The sequence below is a fragment of the Myzus persicae genome, unplaced genomic scaffold (assembly GCF_001856785.1).
Source record: "Myzus persicae strain clone G006 unplaced genomic scaffold, MPER_G0061.0, whole genome shotgun sequence".
NCBI lineage: Eukaryota > Metazoa > Arthropoda > Insecta > Hemiptera > Aphididae > Myzus > Myzus persicae.
The window spans coordinates 216710-236952 of NW_019100969.1; the positions used below are offsets into that span (position 1 = coordinate 216710).

The window sequence follows — 20243 nt, forward strand, 5'->3', positions numbered from 1 at the left end:
AGAATATAATGTGCACCGTATCAAATTCAAAATATTACACAATATAGACAATATAGTATACGCGTGTGGTATGGATAACAATTTATATTTAAAAACATAAATAAATCTTTTTGTGTAGGTTTTTGAAAATTCACTTGGAACACATCATTTGAGATTACTGCTACAAACCCATATAATGGCTCGTTACTCACAAAGGAAAAACAATATATTTAAATTCGAACATTTGAATATCAAAGAGCGTCGAAGTGCATATACATTATTATTATCACTTTGAAAAAAAGTGAAGTTTAGGAGTCGCAAAACAAACTGTATCAGTATCATATAAATGACCTGTATTTTCATTGGTAGTATTTCCGACAAATATTCAACAATTTTCTAATATCCAACGAATAAAAAATGTAAACATTTTCATTGTATTATTGAGATTAGACTTGATATTTAGCCTGCATATGACATAATTGTACTGTTGTGGTTGTTATGATTCGTGCGATAATTTATGGATAGAAACAATTAGGATATTCAACGATAATCTTATTCTATTATGCTTGAGGTACCAGTGCACCTGTATGAGTTTTTTTTTATATTGCATGATAATTATTAAGTTAAAATACAAAAATAGAAAAGTACAGACAATATTGCACAATATCTATGAATTTTTTTTTTTTAATTTGTTGATTTACAATAACAGTTTACATTAGGTATTTACATTTCAAAATAATGTCAACTTGTCGCTAAATCAAAACGAAACAAAAAACATTTTCAAAGTAGTGAAAATATTTTCTGCAATTATTATAGTTGTTGTTTTTACATATGAGTATATAACTATTGGTATGTGCATTATGCGGGTTTGACGTTAATCTTCTAGACTGATAATAAAAATAAAAAAACACTTCTTATTGTTGTCTAAATTGAATAATGCAAATATGTATTCATGTGATTTTATTTTTTGATTACTATAATCGCGCATATTATTATGTTTTTTTAAATATATAGTTACGATAATGTTATATTCATTTGCATGATTTGAGTATCAAACAATCAAGTTATAACAATGAAAAGTATTGGATTTGAAAGGTTTGGTTTATTGTTATATGCGATTTACACTGTATGAGATGACATCATATATTTTCATTCTTATTACTTGACATAGGTAATTAATTCAACTTTAAGAGTATTAGTGATTGCTTTAAAAGAGTAAACGTAGAAAATAAGAAAATTTATGAATTAAAGGAAACCAAAGTGTCGTTATACATCAGTACATGTGTGAACATTGGTTTTCTCAATGATTTAACACATTGACATTTTTTTTTTGTTGAAATATAGATAAATCAAATGATAAAAGTAGGTCCTAGTTCTTAACAAGCCGCATCCTTTATTAGCTATGTGTTTATATAAAGTAGCGTTCCGACGCAGGACTAGTATTGTTCACGAATATAAAATCAATTGATAAATAGAAGGGCTTATTAAAAACGAGACCAAAGTTATTACGGTATTTTACTAAACTGCCAGATGGCAGATGGAAAAATCGATTTTACTTTTGGGATGTGAATTAACTGTTTATCAGAGCACATATGCTACCACCATGCTGTCATACACATCGATAGAGAAATTTGACGTCTAAATTGGACAGTCATTAATCCTTAATGCATATTATATTACAAGATCACATCAGCGGCTTTTAACTATTTCTTAGTCTTGTTCCTCTTTAACATCAGAAGCATCGCATGTCCTTGGACGTGGGATCCATCTTCAGAAAATATCGATTTTGATTATTATTTAATATTTAAATTAAATTTAGTTTTATTGCAACCAATGACCAATATACACGCAGAGTGTAGAGTGGAATCACAAATTGAACAGCCTAGTAAACAACTATTGTGACTGTCAGAGTACTTACACCAAAAGTCAAATAAATTGAATTTGATCAAAATACCCGGTATACATGGCATGATACTGTTTTGATCTTAAATGAATGATCTGTATCACCTTTTAAACAGGTATAAATCATTAGTTGTGGTTGAGTTCACAAGAGAAGGATGACATGTGAAATGCCTGTCCATGTTTCTACTCGTATAACTAATGTACTAAATATTTAAATGGGTTAAATTTTAATCAAAACAATTTATACATTAACCAGTAACTTGAGTCATCTAATATCTATTGATTGTTTCAAAAATTCAAGTTTGGGTTGTTTGATAAAAAAAAAAAACGGAGCTTATTGTAGACAGTTTGAGTGTTAATATTCTAACATACAACGTTTCGTGGTTGAAAAGGTTTTTAACGTTGACAGTAATCGGATAATTTAACAGATTACGTTGAATATAAATATTATAATTTCTACCGGATTCACCTAGAGACTTTTATAAAATATTATTATTGAGATACAATCATGGATGTTTGTGATTTCAGGTAGTTGCAAATACCGATGACAGATACAGCATTACCGTCGTAGTTGTCAATAATAATTACGACCAACTTTGAATACGTTTTATTCACCGTTATTATTACGCGTGCATATAATCTTAATGAATAATAAAACATCATAAATAATTTTATTAATCTTAATGCTTCTTCCACAAAAATAAAATTATTTTTAATTTCTATTTGACATTATTACAAATCAGTAATTGTCGAAAATATTGTTGTATACATTTTGTTCGGATTTAAATTAATTTGTTATAATTACTTATTTTATAGCTTATCTTAATCATCATATGCTTACCTTTTGTATTATTTAGATAAATAAAGGTCCCAATATATATTTGAATTTTATTTTTCAATATTTATTTTCAGACTAAAAGTTGAATTATTATTATTTAATTAAAATGTAATACCTACTGGAATTTTCGATTCTAAATATTGAAACTAAATATACTTATTACATCATATACAATATAACATAATTAAAAAATGGATTTGTTTGTTTTTTAATAGAACAAAGTATTTGTATGTGCTTGAAAATTGGTATAAGTATGTTTATGTACATTTTTGAATCACAACAATTAGATAAGTTTGCACTGTAAGTCATATTGTGATATTGATATATTTCCATACTGTAGATAAAAGACAATGTATGTCTCTACAATTGACTGGTACGTGTTGAACTTTGAGGTTTTTTTTGTTACCTTATTTCTAATACATTTGATGAGTTTACAAAATTAATTGCTGTTCATAACTCACGATTTTGTTTTCCTTGAAAATTGACGAAACTAAACGAATAACACATAATAAGGAAGCTGAAAAAATTGGTAATAAAACTATGTATACGTACAGTGTACACATATAAATAATTTGCACGCGCGTGTGTATGTGTGTGTTTGCAATGTGCATAAACAATATTTAAGAAAAGTTTTTCTCTCAAAAGAAAATATGAAAAACTGTCTTTTTGATGACAAAAAGTTGTTAAAACATTTCTTTTTAAATCTTGTGGAATATTCTTTCAGGGATTTACAAAAAAAAAAAAAGAACTATGTGACACAAGTGCACAAGACTACCAAGACTACCGGGGAAAAAAAATCAATACGTTCAATACGTAGTTATTTAATCATTATATTATATTATACAATAGTTCAAAATTTCAAGCAAGACTTAACACATAACAAATCTGTTAGAATCACTCTAGTTCATTTTTGTCATAAATGGGCTATAATTAATAATAAATAATATAGTAGTTAAAGTATACACATAATACATTATAATATAATATACTTATTGTTATTAATTTTTTTTTTTTTTAAGATATAATGTATAGGCTTTTTGATATAATTTTGTACATGTATGTAACTATATATTTATTGTATATATAGGTAGTAAAAATGTATATATAAATAAATAATTAATAATCAATGCTACTTTTACAATTTTGTTTAGGACTTTCAGGTACAAAATGTGTCTGCATCTAATATTAAATATATTATATAATATAATAATTATTACTATATCGTAGTACATAAACAATATACATATATTAAATTATATAGCATAATAATAGTATTACATGATCGTTTCGCTAGTAATTATTATTAATATAATGGTAATGACAAAACAATACATAAATTATCAAAATAAACATAAACATTGTGTACATGTACATATTAGTATTATAACGTACTGCATACCTATTTGTATGTTATAATATTATATCATTATTATTATGTTACAAGAAGGAACAGTAATTTCACTAGGTATATAAACGGTCCTTGAAAACGATTAATATATGAATGTAAAATCTGTTTAAAAGCGTCGTCCATGAATAATAATTAATTTTGCCGATTGAAATACATTAAAATATATTCTATTTCGTGATTTCGATAAATACTTAAGCTTTTGGGATTTTTTTGTTTTGTGGGAGGCATGAAGGTTGCGTTAACACAAGGTTGGCATATATAGATTAAATTATAATAGACAATTGATCGTGTATACAATATATAATATTTTGGTCCAAGTTCGCGTACAGCATAATATAGAAACGATAATAACGACCGTTATAATTTAGCAACAACATTGCTGCAATGTTGGGAACGAGACGGAAAAAAAATGTTTGACTGTTTTGGATTCGTGAGTACGGGTAAAACGTTAAAAGTTTATATATATTACAAACGTCATAATAATAGGTACCCACCCGCTATATTGCCATAATGGTGTTAACGTGTACCTTTGTATATTATATGATCTCTATATATTGTAAATTGTGTTATATTTTCTTCGTGCAGAGAAACGAATCGATTTCATTGAAGTGGTTACAAAATATTACATAAAAGTAAAATTATTTTTTTTTTTTGGTTTTTATTTTAGCTTTACAAGCGAGTGTCTCGAAGAAAGGACAGGTCAAATACAAACGAATCAGTGTCATACAGTACCTATATTTTTACTCAGAAAAAAGAGCTCAGCTCCAAATATTTCATACTGTCCATTTTTTTTCTCTTCGTCATCGCGATATTATTATTGACGTAGGTATCTCCTGCAGTGAGGATTTCTTCGTAATTTGTGTCCACTAAGTGATTTATTTTTGCCGCCTCAATGTTATATACTTTATATTTAGTAAGCTGTAACACCGAAATATTGCTACTTGTAATGTTATGTAGGTAGGTATTTATAATATTTATTTATACATAATTGTTATATCATTTATTTAAAAAAAAATTGATTATCAAAAACAAACTCAATTATTTACAACAGGTACAGTTCATAGAACGAATCCAAAAGTAAAAAAAAAAAATAATAACAATAACAAATTACAATATTTAATATATTTGACAAACAGTCGAACGACGAACGGCCTAACCTACAATACGCTGGAAAGAAATTGATGATTTTAATTTCCACTACTGCATAATAACATAAATATATTTTAATAGAAAATCAGCAACAACAAATAACCAATTAATTATGTTATTAAATTGCACCGCCGAGACCTCGCATTCTACCTATACTCGTTTGTTGTAATTTTTTATTATTATTATAATTTTTTGTGCACATTGATTTACCAAAACATACTGTAAATTGACCACTCAAAACAATATTATACACCGTGGAAACGATACTAAATTAAAATTAATTAAACTAGGCCTTGGCGTGCAGTGGACAACAGTGAAACAATATACTGCTAATCGTCGAGTTAATTGTTAACATAGTATTGTATAATACACGTATGCAGTTAGAACAATAATAATTGGTATGTTGTACACATTACAATAGGTACACTGTGTATAGTTCGGCGTAGTCATCTAAAGTGTAGTTCATCAGCTAATCATGAAGTGCCATGAAAGTGTATCACAGACCACAGTGATTGTATTGATAAATTATAATATTATAATCGTCATTATGACAAAATGGATTGGTATAATAATTACGGTCTGACCATGACTCTAGGAGAACTTATCAGATGAATATTGCTGGATTTACACGTTATCCGATACGAGATGTTAATATATTTGAACTAAGAAGATTTTCACATTTTCATCAATTTTTCGGAGTCTGTTCCATATAAATTATTCATAAACGTTTCATTACATTAACTGGATTTATTTACTATTATTATTGTTATTATTATTATTATTATTATTTATTTTTTTATTTATTTTTTCATTCGAAGAGACTCAAAAAACGTCGAAACTTGAAAAATTAAACTGCAGTACAATTCTTACCATGCAACTGAGTACTGACTCATTGGCAACCACTGTTCCAAAATAGGTAATATTATAATGTCAACGACAGTATACCAGTTTTGGCGAATCTATGTTTTAATAATAGTTATCGATCTCGAAATAAAATAAAACAAGCGGTAAAAAGTTAGCGATCTTTACATTATTACTAATTTGTTTTAATATTGTACATCTTACTGTTAAATTATAATATAATGATAACAATATAATTATATTGTTTTTATCACTAAGGCTATTTGGTAACAAAGACGAAATAGAAATTATACAGTCTTGTTGGTTATTGTTCTTAACCGGGTTCGGTAGTATATTATTATATGGATTCAATGTTAAGAAATTATTTATTTTGAATTGACAAAATTCCAGGAGGAAGGTAAAATTCATTTTAAAAACACATTATCCTAGTACATTATTCGTAATTTTCTACGGTTCGCTGTACGGTACACTGTGGAATTTATTTTGTTAAGAATAACTGTCATTAAATGTTTTCGTTTAAAACTCTGTATCCCGAGGTATCCGTCCCATGATATTACAGGTGTTTATAATGTGAGTGTACACCCTGGCGATTACTGTTGCTTTCGTCGTATAGAAAATTATATCGCTGTATATTAATACTATCATCTTTGAGATAAAAGCGAATATAAATTTATAACACTAAACTCTGCAGGTCGTATTGACATCGACGAGTACTCTATTTTAATCAAATTATTATTATTTTCTAATTCAATTAAAATGTAGAAAAACTTATAAAATCAGAATATGAGATTATGTTGTACTTTATATTATTATTAGGTAGTTAAAATGCGCACGGTCGACACGTGACTTGCAGTCGTTGCCGTGATGCGCGTCCACAATATATTATTCATAATATTATTGCATTATTATAGCGAACCGGCAGCTGAAACGCTTGTCGGTGACTATATTAATATTGGTTAATATTATAATCGTAATAAAATGCAAAACGCCTAGTCCGAAAACGAAAACGATCACGATAATTATAATTTTAGTCCACGTCAGAACAAGTCTCTCGAACAATATATTAGTTGTATTGTTGTATTTTAATAATAATACGATATCCTTCATTCGTTTGAGTGGTTGTGGCAAGCCAACGCGGAGGTCCATGATGGGGCTCAGTAATTACAGATCAACGCCAAACCACCTGCAGGTTCGACGAGCACACGGCACTGTGATAATGATATTATCACGACGACCGTCGGACGAGCGTTTCTCCTCAACTACAGTTTACGATCGGATTGTAGTGATTATTATTATTATATTATAGCACTCTGTCGTGAGGTAGTTGCAACGGAGGAGGACGATTATGATGAGGAAGAGGGGATCGTCTATGTATAATCGTACTCGAATCATGATAAGTCTGCATCTATATTATTATTATTATTATTATTATTATTATCGTCGTACGAGTGCCGATGACGAGCAAATTTTGAACGCTTCTCACTCGAGTCGCATTATAATATATTATAATATTATAGACGATGATTATTAATTTATCGCTCTGAACTGGGCGTAATATTACGTCTCGGAATATGCAAGGAATTTAATTTTAAGAACGAATACTGCTGATAGTCACATAGAAAAATGTAAAATACTTAATATGTTTTTAGGCATTATAAAAAACAAAAAACAAATTCCTCGTATCTTCTGAAAAGTTGCCAAGTCGACGATAGACAAAATAACATGGCATATTATAATATTATTATTACCTATTATTATTATTACTGTCGCGCTGTTATTATCGTCAGGTCTAATAGGTATCAATACCATTATAATACCATCATCAATAAAACAACAACGACGTTCTAGGTATTATCATACGATGATGGCGCCGAAGCGGGTGCGATAAAACTAATAATAATCGTGGCGGCCGATTTTTGATCTCTTCTTTTTCGTTTCCCTCGGGGATGGCGGGTTTTTTTTCAGCGATTACGGGGGGGGGGGGGCGTGGGCGTCGGTGCAGGTTGCGGCGGCGGCGGCGGCGCCGAGGGATGTGCGGAAAAAAGCTCTAAATTCGGGGCCGGGGTGTTGGCGGCGCGGTGGATCATAAGCTGCTGCCGAATTGGCTGGACCGGCGCCTGTCGCAGTGGTTCAGGTACGTTTCGGAGTACACGCTGCGCGTGCGGTCATCGTACCGTAGCGACGGCCTCCGTGCGTCCAGCGCCTCCAAGTCTGACGGCGGGCTCCGGCACAGGTTGCAGAAAGCGCACTGCAGCGTGTTCTTGAAAGCTTCCCGGAAGTCCCGGTTGAAGTACGCGTAGATAAGAGGGTTCAGCGTCGAGTTGAAGTAACCGATCCAGAAGAGCACGGCCACCACCGACGACGAAATGTTGCACGCCTCGCCGCACAGCGTCGTGATGACGTACCTGCAAAACACGTGCGTTTTAAAAAAATTTTTTAAAGATATAACGTAGAAATGTAAAAAAAACAATTTTAAAGATATAACGTATTCGACCTGTGTAGAAATAGATACTTGAAATAATCGCGAGATACACATTCAGTAACAATATTATTAGTTATTGGTTATTCGTTTTACGACGATTGACTACATTTTGCAGAAAATTGTTTTTGAAATTCGATAGTACAGCTATTTCGGTACTGACATTATTTCATGTCGATGATACTCGTCATCACGCATAACTTGTATGTGATGACTCACTACAACATAAAAAACAGTTATCACCTACGTGACTCAATCCCACACTAATAAGACAAATATTTGTCTTTTGAAAATTGTTCATTGCTTTCTGCAGTTGTTACTCGCTCTGTATAGTCAATGAATTTAAGTCATACTATATAATAATACAGATAACATTAAGAATCAGTCAAAATCATATGGTCAGAAAAAAATAATTTTTTTTTTGTCCATACTTTTTAAATTTCGAGCGGAAAATGTAGCAATATCTTAATGTTAGTTTCATACAGAAATTCTTCGACATTTTCGTGAGAGAAATCATGATATTAATACACGCATGTCATTAAAACGTAAGCGATAGGAAAGTTTTTTAATAATAATAGACACACTTGTAGACAACAGGGCAGAACGAAAAAAATAGAGTCATCATCAGAAAAAGATTTGAGTCTTGCCGGGATCTGTTAAATCGACCGTTTACATTTTCCATTCGCACAAAATAAACTTTTATAGGTACTCGAAAATCACATTATCCCTCGCCGACACTTGAAATTTCAAGAGCGACGTTAGGTGCCTAAATAAAGAAGCGGAACGCAACGGTAAATATTTATTATTATTGTTGTGCGCAGCACAATAATGTACATAGATGTGAACGAGCAGGTAACATTTACGACCGTGCAGAGCATAGATGCGATTCGTTTTAAAAAATAAATTAGAATAGGCACCTCAAACGTGGCCATTCCACGCAACATATATGGTACCGGCTAGCCGTGTGTTGAGTTAAACCTGTAATTTTGAGCGAAGAAAAAGAAACCCAATTAGAGGCTAGCAGACGTACGGGACGGCAGACGGAAATAAAAACCCGTGTCTTTGATAGAATCATTTAGTTTCCGCTATCACGATGCATGTGTAACACACGAATAAAATATGTTCAGGAGATTCGATTAATATATATTAAATTCTGTACGTTGGTCGTTAGGTTTATGTTCGCTTACAGTTATTATTATTGTCGTTTGTTTACGGTTTACTACCGAAAACATTTTATTACATTTAAATTGTACCATTTACTCTACAGGGGTCTTCAGTGATGATGAGGTTGGTTTTTGAATTGTATAAGCATCATATTCTGTTCAGACCGTTTTATTTTGACTAATATGACCTACAGAATTATCATAGCTCGGTTTAATTTTAACAATATTTAAATTAATTAATTTACGAGTAATTATATAAATCATTGCACGATTTTATCCAAACAAAACACAAACTATAAAGTGTTTCAATAAATTACAACTCCACATCGATAATATTTAAAAAAAACACTCATTGTAAAGTCCATTTCAATTTGTATAAATACCGGTTTGTTTTTATTAATATCGACTATCATTTTATACGACACGAGAGTCGAAGTATTATTGAAAATAAACAATACACACGTATTTATTAATATATGTCCGAATACGAGATACGAATTACAAAATCTAAAACAGAACTGTAAAATAAACTAATTCGATAACATTCCCAATAAAATTCTCGTCACCGAGATTCGTAATTTTGAGTATTAACATTTTTAGTATTATTATTATATGTAGTTTGCTATCGACAGTGCATACTATTTTAAGAGTGTGACATTTTAATCGGCATATTTTAGTTTATAAGTTATGATATAACTTTACGTGACTTTCTACGAGCACGATGTGCAGGCCGTACTGCACTCTTAAAAAAGAAAAGGCCTGCTTGTAACCCGACTAATTATTAAGATGCGATGGTGTTAAAATGTCCTCGGGAATCTTTGAAACGTTCAATTAGTCCTAAGCGTAGGTATACGTTCATATGAAAAAAAAAAAACAATAGGTACCTATCTTTATGATTAAAACCATCTACGATGTACGGCGAAAATGTCTAATACGAAAAGAAAAATTAAAGACAACTGCAGCGAGTCTATAATAATAATAGTAATAATAATATAGTTTAACCGTATAATAGTCGTCGTTTTAGTTTTGAAATTATTTCGAGCAAGTGCCTGGCGCAAAGTGTTACACAGTACAACAACATTATGTTCTTTCACCCACCCCTGCAAAATAATAATAATACGATGTACTTAATTTGTACTAGTTAGGCGGCAGCGTGCTACAATAATGTTGTTAATTTTCATTGTTACGGTTATGCACACACACACACACACACACACACACACACACACACAAGTCGGCGCGTGCGCAGAAAGCTGACGAGCAAGTACGTTTGGGTTAATTTCAACTAAATCAGCGACCCCGTCGTCGGAATGACTACGTTATATTATAATGGGTACCAATATAATACAAGTTTAACCACGTAAATGACTATCTTATTAATTATAACGCGAGTGGTGACTACACTGTGCACACGATCAAATCGCCCTACCTCAGTCATCTAATATAACGTAATAATAAGTGTGCACCTAGGTGGCGAAATAAATAGTAATCATAATCCCCTGACTGTTTGGTATATATAAATATTATGAAATCACGACAAGCACACGATACACCGCGTCGCTACTGCAAAATAAACGAGAATACTGTAAAGGTAATATAAAGTAATAGATTTTTTTTTTTTTTATTGATATCATTGAGGTGGAAAATCAAAAATACACAGTAGTCGACGCGAAACGTCAGTCTCGCAAAAAAAAAAAAGGTTACAGTATTTTTTTATACTTGTGTTTAACGTCGTAGAGGATATTATACTACTTAAAGCTTTTCAATCGAAACTCGCCCACTGGTATTATGACATTTTTTTTTCAAAAGTCTTTCAATCATACGTTACCTAACCGATCACACTCGCTGAGGTACTCGATACCAATAATTATTCTTATTATTTATGAATAATTAATAGGTTACATCAACCGTTGTTGGTCTATGTCATATCTGGCTATACTGGACGAATGCGTTGATGATGTTTTTGACAATTGGTTTTTATTAACTGGCAATTAAAGGTAGTTATATAGCTATCTCATTTTGTGACTAAATGCGTTTGATTTTATCATGATATGATATCATTTGAACGTAAAGCGCAGCGGCCAATTCCAGAGAAATCACCCACACGTTTCCTATTGATGTTGGCCAACGATTTATTATCGAATTACATTAATCACGTGCTGCACTGACCGTGCGTTAAAATATAATAATTACAATCACAATTAAATACCACACGTGCACGGTATAACGGTCCCTACTCCAAAACTTCGAAATCGTTTCTCTTTTTGGAACAGAATACTATACTGTTTGAACTCAAATCCAGCACAACCACCTATCGAGAAACGTTATTGAATGTAATACCCGTCCATAGTTTAGGTACGATTTAAATATCTCTGCTGTGTAGGTTATATAGGTACCAGCTATATAACAGCAGTGGGTCATTTCAGATAAACAGATCAGATTTTTATGCGGCAAGAGCTGCGCTCAATGTTGATCTATGATCATTTTGAAAATGTTGACGGGTAGTTTTTAAAAACAAACTATTTTGATTTACAGTACTAAATAGATAATTTATAAATCATTATAATATTATGTCATCGGTCAGTGGCACTTAATGATATCGTCACAATCATGTCATAACGATGGCGTTATAGTTTAGAATACGATATAAAACGACGACGACCGCATGCCCAATGACGATAATATTTTGTGCGAATAGCCATATAAAATTATGATAAACCTCTCGTACACAAGGGGCGTGTGGGTCGTCGCCAACAATTAAAACGGGAAAGCCGATTATTTCTTAGCATGCGTGTCGGAGTATTTTTTTTTTATTCCCGTAACTATATCGATCTCTCGATCCTCCCGCCGCCGATCCCGCCTACGTAATTGAAATGGAAGCGGGCCAACGAACGCGCATGTTATAATATTATAGGGCCACCTACCCACCCGCCCATCCACCCTCCACCGGCTGAGGGCTCAAGGCCAGTCGTGGTCCACACGCTTCAAGCACATTGAAATAATAAACAAAAAACCGTACAAATGTACATCTAACGATCTAAAAAGGGGTCGAGAAAAAAATAGATTATAGGTACGTTTATATAATATTAATATAAAATATTAATCTCAAAGAATATTAAAATAGGTTAGGTTGTTGCTTTTCCAATTTACATACTATATTAAATTGTTCGCACTTTTGTACCAATGTATCTACTATTTAATTTTAATACATTTTTTTTACAATGTATCAATGATTAAAAATTATATTACAATCTAACAAATTACATTATTTGCATCTTTTGCATCTTTTTCTTACATATTTTGACTTTTTTAGTGCATGTTTGCATTGCATATTTTAAAATTTTAAATGCATACAAATCCGGTGTTTACTTATCAATGTCCATTCTGATTCTGTGGCCGTACGATGCCCATCGACATGGTCGGAAAACGGCTGTATACAGTTGTCGCTATAAACGTATAATGGCGCGTCTGAGGAGGAGGAGGCTGTGATATGAAAAAATAACCCTTGTACTTAACAATATTATCATCATGCTATTGATTATTTGAACGACTTAAATTATTATCGACAGTATAATAACGACCAATGAAACTCGAGAAATGGACGCGCAAAGTTCGCCAATAGAAAACCGTTCAGAAATGTCACCTATTGTCCGTCACGCGTGTGTGTTAGAGTGATCTAAGACCGTGGAGTAAACCATGGTATAATATACAGTAATAATTAATATATTATATTTTATTTGTTCAAGCGGCGCTGGTAGACAACCGTGGAGTGTATCTATCTCGGTCTGTGGCAGTATGGCGTCAACATAAATAATACGGATAAAAGAAAATGGCCGCTATTCGCAGCAGTGGTTTCTATATATAGGCCAAGATAAGAGAAAAATCGCGGGTCAGCTATTACCGAATTGAAAGCAGCGAGAACTCTCGACCCTCGCAAGTTTTTCATTTTTATTCAATGATTAACTTTTGACGCTATTTTCAAGAATTCATAAAATATGACTTCTTTTTACGAAAGTGGAGTAGCTATTATCCGCGTTGATGTTTAAAAATTTACGCTGGACTTAAATATTGAATACGAAATATCATTGTTCGTGTTTTTCTCGTTAGACAATTCATTATTTAATTAAAACTCTATCCTGAGACCTACGCAATGAAAAATTATATAACTATAAATACTATTTTTTCTATAATACACGACTTAGAGACTGAAATACACCTAAACATCAAGTGTAAAGTACTCCTTTAACGGCCAATTTAACTATAACATCATCGAACGGCCAATTCTTATAGTCAATTAAAGTGACTTATTAACGTGTTAATTTTTTTTTCAATTTTGTCGCTTACTATGTGATTAATTGAGTTTTATCTTTCAATTATTTATGGTTTTGTATCTTGTAGTAAAAGTTAATAAAGTAAAATACACTCACTATAATCGTATGTGATAGTTTTATAAACAAACATAATATAGTTAAATATCACCTCACGATATTAATTACGTTTTCTAAAAAAATAAAATTTAAATAAATTTAAAACCTACGATTTTATTCATCTTGCTCGTCTTTACAATATTCTTTTTTTGTAATTGGCACTTATTTTTTTTTCTTCACTTTTAAGTTTGAATTATGCACTGGCCACATATTTTGGGCCCTGTTCTAAATATTTTTATTTCAGGATTTTTATAGAATTCACTTTAGTTTATCTGTAGATTGTATTGTTTGTAATTAAGTTAAATGATTTGAGTTGATGATAACTATTCTTAATATAGTTCAATTCATAGTCATTATATTCAATATTTCCTTTTAAAAGTCTTCTGTATATTAAATTTTCAATTCTATTAGGTTTACGGTAAATTATCACCTCCAAAATAATTTACATATTAATGCGAGTAAAAATTAAGCACTTATAAAAAATAATAGTCACAGCATTTTCAATAATTTTTAATTACGATAAGGAATATTTTTGAGAAATAAAATTTTTAAATAGGAACAACATTCGAAGTTGAATATTAAAGCAATTTTTCTACTTTATAGTAGAAAAATTGCTTTAAACGTGTAAACAAAAAAAAAATCATTGTACAACATGTATACAATGATTATAATCTAAAAAATAAAAAAAAATTTAACAAAAATGCAATTTAAATATCTTGGGAACAGTTATATTATTTATATATTTCGCTTCAGTATAAAAATTGGCTACGGTTCACTTTTAAGTTGTAATGCGTTGGTGAGCCACATGTGTCAGCTTGACACGGGTCAGACGTCACTGCAGTAACCAATGAGCAAACTTATACTTAAACTTATTGTACAATCTAACAGTCGTTTGAAAATTAAGTTCAATATTGAATCAAGTATTGAGTAACTATGCCATTTATTGTAATGATTTTTTTATACTTACATAGTATTATTATTATTTATGTTGTTGTGTAAAATACATTTTACTAAATTAAAAGTTATTTTAAGTAAATAAAATAATTAAAATAATAAATAATAATTTACATAGATAGTATATTATAATATGAGTGATAGTTATGACAAATTACAGTTAAGCAAAGTGGAAAAAATTTACCAAAAAAAAGAGATAAACATTAAAAAAAACTTTAAAGAAAGATAAAAAAGTTGTGTAAAATACTCATGATATTAATTATTTTGTTTAATCGTATTTTTAGTGTATTTAAAAAAGAAACAATTTCAGTTTAATCCTAAGAAACATCTAGAGTTCTATATTTAAATATTAGCTAGTTGATTAATTCCACAAAAAAAAAAAAGAAAGATAAAACACGAAAGTATAATATTATTCAAAGCTTAGTTTAAATTGTATAGGCTTACAGTCAATATGAAAATCAAATGTTTTCACAAATGCTTAACTACCTACCCACCTAAAAAGATTAATAACATACTTTATTTATGAGAATTTATGAACTTATGATATATTTTCATACGTTTTTTTCAGCGATCGTTTAAATATTATGTTAATAATGCACGTAGTATTAAAAAAAAAGATTTTTTTGTTAATTATCATCAATATTAAATACATATTTATTATTATTTGAACATTTCTTACGGTTGTAAGAGATATACGAATCAATTAAATATTGTGATGCGATGGTCAAATTCACAGTACATTTAATTGTGTTTAATGATTAAATATTTACGATTATATTTCAATTATTTGTGATAAGTTGGTCCAATAGTTGTGTGTAAGATAATATTTTATTTATATATATTGTACTTCAACTATCTAAATGCGCTAATAATATACTATGATAAAATAAATTGAAAAACTTAAATAAAGCATACTTAAAAAAAATATAAATAATGTACTATTTAATATATATTGAAATTTGAATTTTGAACATTGAGGTAGGTAAACAACTTCAAATTAACAAATGATGCTCACTAATATTAATATTTATTCTTCATATAAATAAAAGACCTAATTAAATCGACGAAATTTCGGTTTCCTATTGCTGCATTAAAAGTAATAGTTATCATTGGAAGCTTTAAATAATTATGTTTACCTGTAGATCGAGTCTCGGGATCCGTGGATAAATTTAAATATTTTAAAAATAACGTTTGAGAATTTCCCGAACTGTTGTATAATAATGAGAGGAAAAGGTCTCGCTTTTGTTACATTTGACAGACCAATTCAAGCGAAAGCCTTGACATTTCTTTTGTACAACAACTGTTTAGATGTTCCAATAACAATAATAATAAAAAACACTAATAATAATAATAAGGAGAAGAATAATTAAAATCATTTAGACATTTAGAGGACATGTCGTAATTGTTTCTTGCGCAATGTAGTGTACCTATGTACATTAAAACAAACAAATACTTCCTTATTATTCTTAGTTTTATGTCTTAATTTTATTTTTATATACTACGATAGTGGTGATTTTAAAAACACATGCTCAGGATAAAAAACGTATTTTCTTCTCATTTTGTTTTAATCATTGTTAAATGTCATCATAATTTTACTAATATAAAATAAATAAACGTTGATTATAAAATCTGTAAATACTATCAAATAATAAATAATATAATACTCATTTTATAACTTCTCGTTCATATTTACTTCTATGTGATAGTCTATAGCTATTGAAACATTGAAGTCAATGATAGTATTTACTGATAAACTTAATTTAGTCGCTCACCCATATTAAGATAATGCCGTATTTATGTGTATCCCATGCCATTTGTATATATTACATATATTTGAGAATCGTTAGATGATTATAATAATTTAGGTTATTTGAATTTTGTCGAAGATCGATTTTTACCAAAGACCCGAATGCATTTGTCCAAATTGGTTTGAACAGGTGTTTGTAAATATCTGAGTGTTAGTTCAGATGTTAAGTGGGTAATTCCCCTAAGCCAGTATAATTGGTAATTTAATTTAACTCATCTTCAGATGTTCGTCTATATTACTAATAACTATATTATGTTAGTTTTTTGTCAATATATAGAAATATATATATTTTTTTTTTTGAGGTAGGAATTCATGTTTGAGATTGAACTTGATTTAGAATGATTTATTTTCATTAGATTTTGCTTTCCACTTTCAGTAATACGATTCTAGATCGGTCATTGTATTTTAAGATGAAAGGAATTATTCAGTGAATTTCATGGATGGAGAGAATGGTTTTGTCGTTGGCATATTCAGAGACTGTTGTGTTGGGAGATATAGACTGATTCGATAACAATACATATACATAATTGATATTAAAAATGAGCTGAGAAACTTAGTATGGCATTACATAATATGTAAATAAGAAGTATTAAAGTTTTTCTCGTTGTGAGCTAGGTATTAGATTATTTTATTGATGACAGGGAATTTTTTTTAGGGGGGGGGGGTGGTGTATATATGCAATTTTCAAATTCAGCTGGGAAAAATGCTTTTATAGATTATGTAGTTTTGAAATTAAGACATAAGGAAGTCTACTTCGTCTGATAATGCTACTAAATCATCTATGTCATTATGTAGTTTGAAAACGATGATGAATTATTTTGAAAAAGTCTCAAATTGTATCTGAAAGAACGATTATGGAATAAAGTAGTTAATGGTTAACCGAGGAAGATGATATTTTATGCAGCAATTAATTAAATTTAAATCTAGTTTACAATCATAAAAAAAAAAATGTCTTTGAAAGCATTAAAGTGCATATTGAATTATTTTGTAAATACATTATTTATTTTAGTGAATATGTAATTCACTTGTATATGAAAAATAAATACAACAAACTCGTCTGCTTTAATTATTAATAGATTCAAATGTATACTCCGGACTATTGGATGAACATAATAAAATATACGATTGAAAAATAACTATTGAATGTTAAACATAAAAAATAAGTTAGATCCTCACTAGCTTAAGTCGATTTGACTAATAATTAAATTTATAAAAAAAATCATAAAAATAAAAATACGGAATAAAACTTTTAGTTCTATGATGTAAATCTTGATTATAAAAATAATCTGGACACTCAAATTCATAAATTATTATCCAAATTCGAATCTGAACAGAACATAATAGTAGGCAATGGTACCTATATTGTGGTGTGTATCATTATTTTTAAAATTGATTTTTTCTGATAAAATTAAAATGTATGCATACGTTTGAAGCATACCTATAAACAAATTATAGAACAATGTACAAATAATGAACACCGTATTTTAAAAATAATCAAAAAATAAGTATAGATAATATTATATTTTATTTACAATATTAAACATATTTACGATATTATTATCTTATTCAATTTTAAACCATTGATGTAAAATAAATAAATACTAAAACCTAAATGTTTACAATAAATTACATTATACCTACTTTAGTGTTATAATAACCCATCAAATATACAATTTCAAACTAATAGAAAAAACAAAAACGGAAATAACTACTACCCGTTAGACCTAGGTTATGCTAATAGCTATGTTAAACGGGAAGAAATGAACATTAGAAAACGTATATGTTAGCATAAAACAATAATAAAACAAATTTAATATGAGACGGTAGTGTTACACTAGACAGGTGTGGACTATGAGATACTATTATGATATTTTTTAGTATTTAATTCACTATTTTTCTTTAAATATTTGGTCGCTTACTATCAGAACAGATAAATAAAAAAATAAACAAAGAAAATAAATGTATATTTTAAAGCGAGTATTTTATAGATTATAAACATTTTTTTATGAAGATTGCATCTTTGCAAAAATACCGGATAAATGAAAAAAAATTCGTTTTAGAATATTCATAGTTTAATTTTAGTTATAAACAAACAAAAAATGTACACTCAAGAAATGGACTAACCTTTGAACAAAAAATTTATTTGCATATAAACAGAAATAATTACGTTTAATCAAAATATTAATTAATGAATAAAAAAAAATCAAGTAGGTATCTAGTTTTCTTTTTTGTTGTTATATTCAATAAAAGAAAACTGTTCCTTCTGAGTTCACAGCGTGGTTAATTTTTAATTGAGTTTCGTTTATATATTTCGTCATTACAATCGGACGAAATTCTTTAAAATAAATGAAGATAAATGAAGAAATGCTTTTGCTCGTCAATTAAAAATCTTCATTTAATCGAGTAGTGTGATAAAATAGGAGGAAAATGTATATTCTCGGAAAATAATTATGCACTAAATCATTAATATAAATATTAACATTTTATAAGAAATGACAATGCCTGTGAAAAATGTCTACGCTCTCTAGAAATACGAAATTACTAGATAGTATGACCCACAGTTGAATACAAACTACATATTAATGACTACTACAAATACTTGAAGTTAAAAATCGAATTCCTTTGATAAAATTACTAATTTAAATGCAATTTCGGTATCATATTTTAATCTCATTGGTATAATAATATAATAGTATCATATTGTTGTGAATTCCCATAAATTGCTTTTATAGTAGCTGCAATAGCTTTGAAACATATACTTGGGGGAGGGGGGAAAGGTCAACATAGTAGACATTTTAGTACGAGATTTAATATTGTAGTTTTCGTAGACGTCATAGAAAACTTAGTGAACAATAACAACAAACTGTTAAATTGAGAATTTAAGCTGACATTATAATTTTGATACACGAATAAAGTAATCTGCGGTGTAAACAATACTAATTTTATTGTTAAAAGATTAAAAGTTTCAGAGACGTTATTTTTAGCGATAAGAAAGGATGTCAATCTTTCAAGGATATTAATATTTCCAGAGGATACGTCTAAGGGTGGTGACTTCAAATGTATAAGTCGGTGCCATAAAACCCCACGAATGAACACACTACGATAACAAAATTGGAAAACTAATCAGTATAGTAGCTACACGATGTATTCTAATGCATTCTAATGCAAAGTCGCAAAGCTGGCTTAAATGATAAAATCGAAATGAAAAATATACTTTCAAAGTAATGGAATTCTAAATTGTATCCATAATCTTTGATCGTTAGACAATATTATCAT

The 20243-nt window shown here is 29.5% G+C and overlaps 1 protein-coding gene across 1 annotated transcript in view; it reads right to left on the reverse strand.

The window, feature by feature from the left end:
* Positions 1-4736: 4736 nt before the first annotated feature.
* The window catches only part of LOC111027081 (octopamine receptor beta-2R-like), a 177111-nt gene continuing 161604 nt past the window's right edge, over positions 4737-20243 (reverse strand). Inside the window, exon 7 of the mRNA XM_022305298.1 lies at positions 4737-8542. Coding sequence (XP_022160990.1) covers positions 8221-8542 — 322 coding nt within the window. The 3' untranslated portion in view covers positions 4737-8220. The remainder of the gene's footprint in view (positions 8543-20243) is intronic.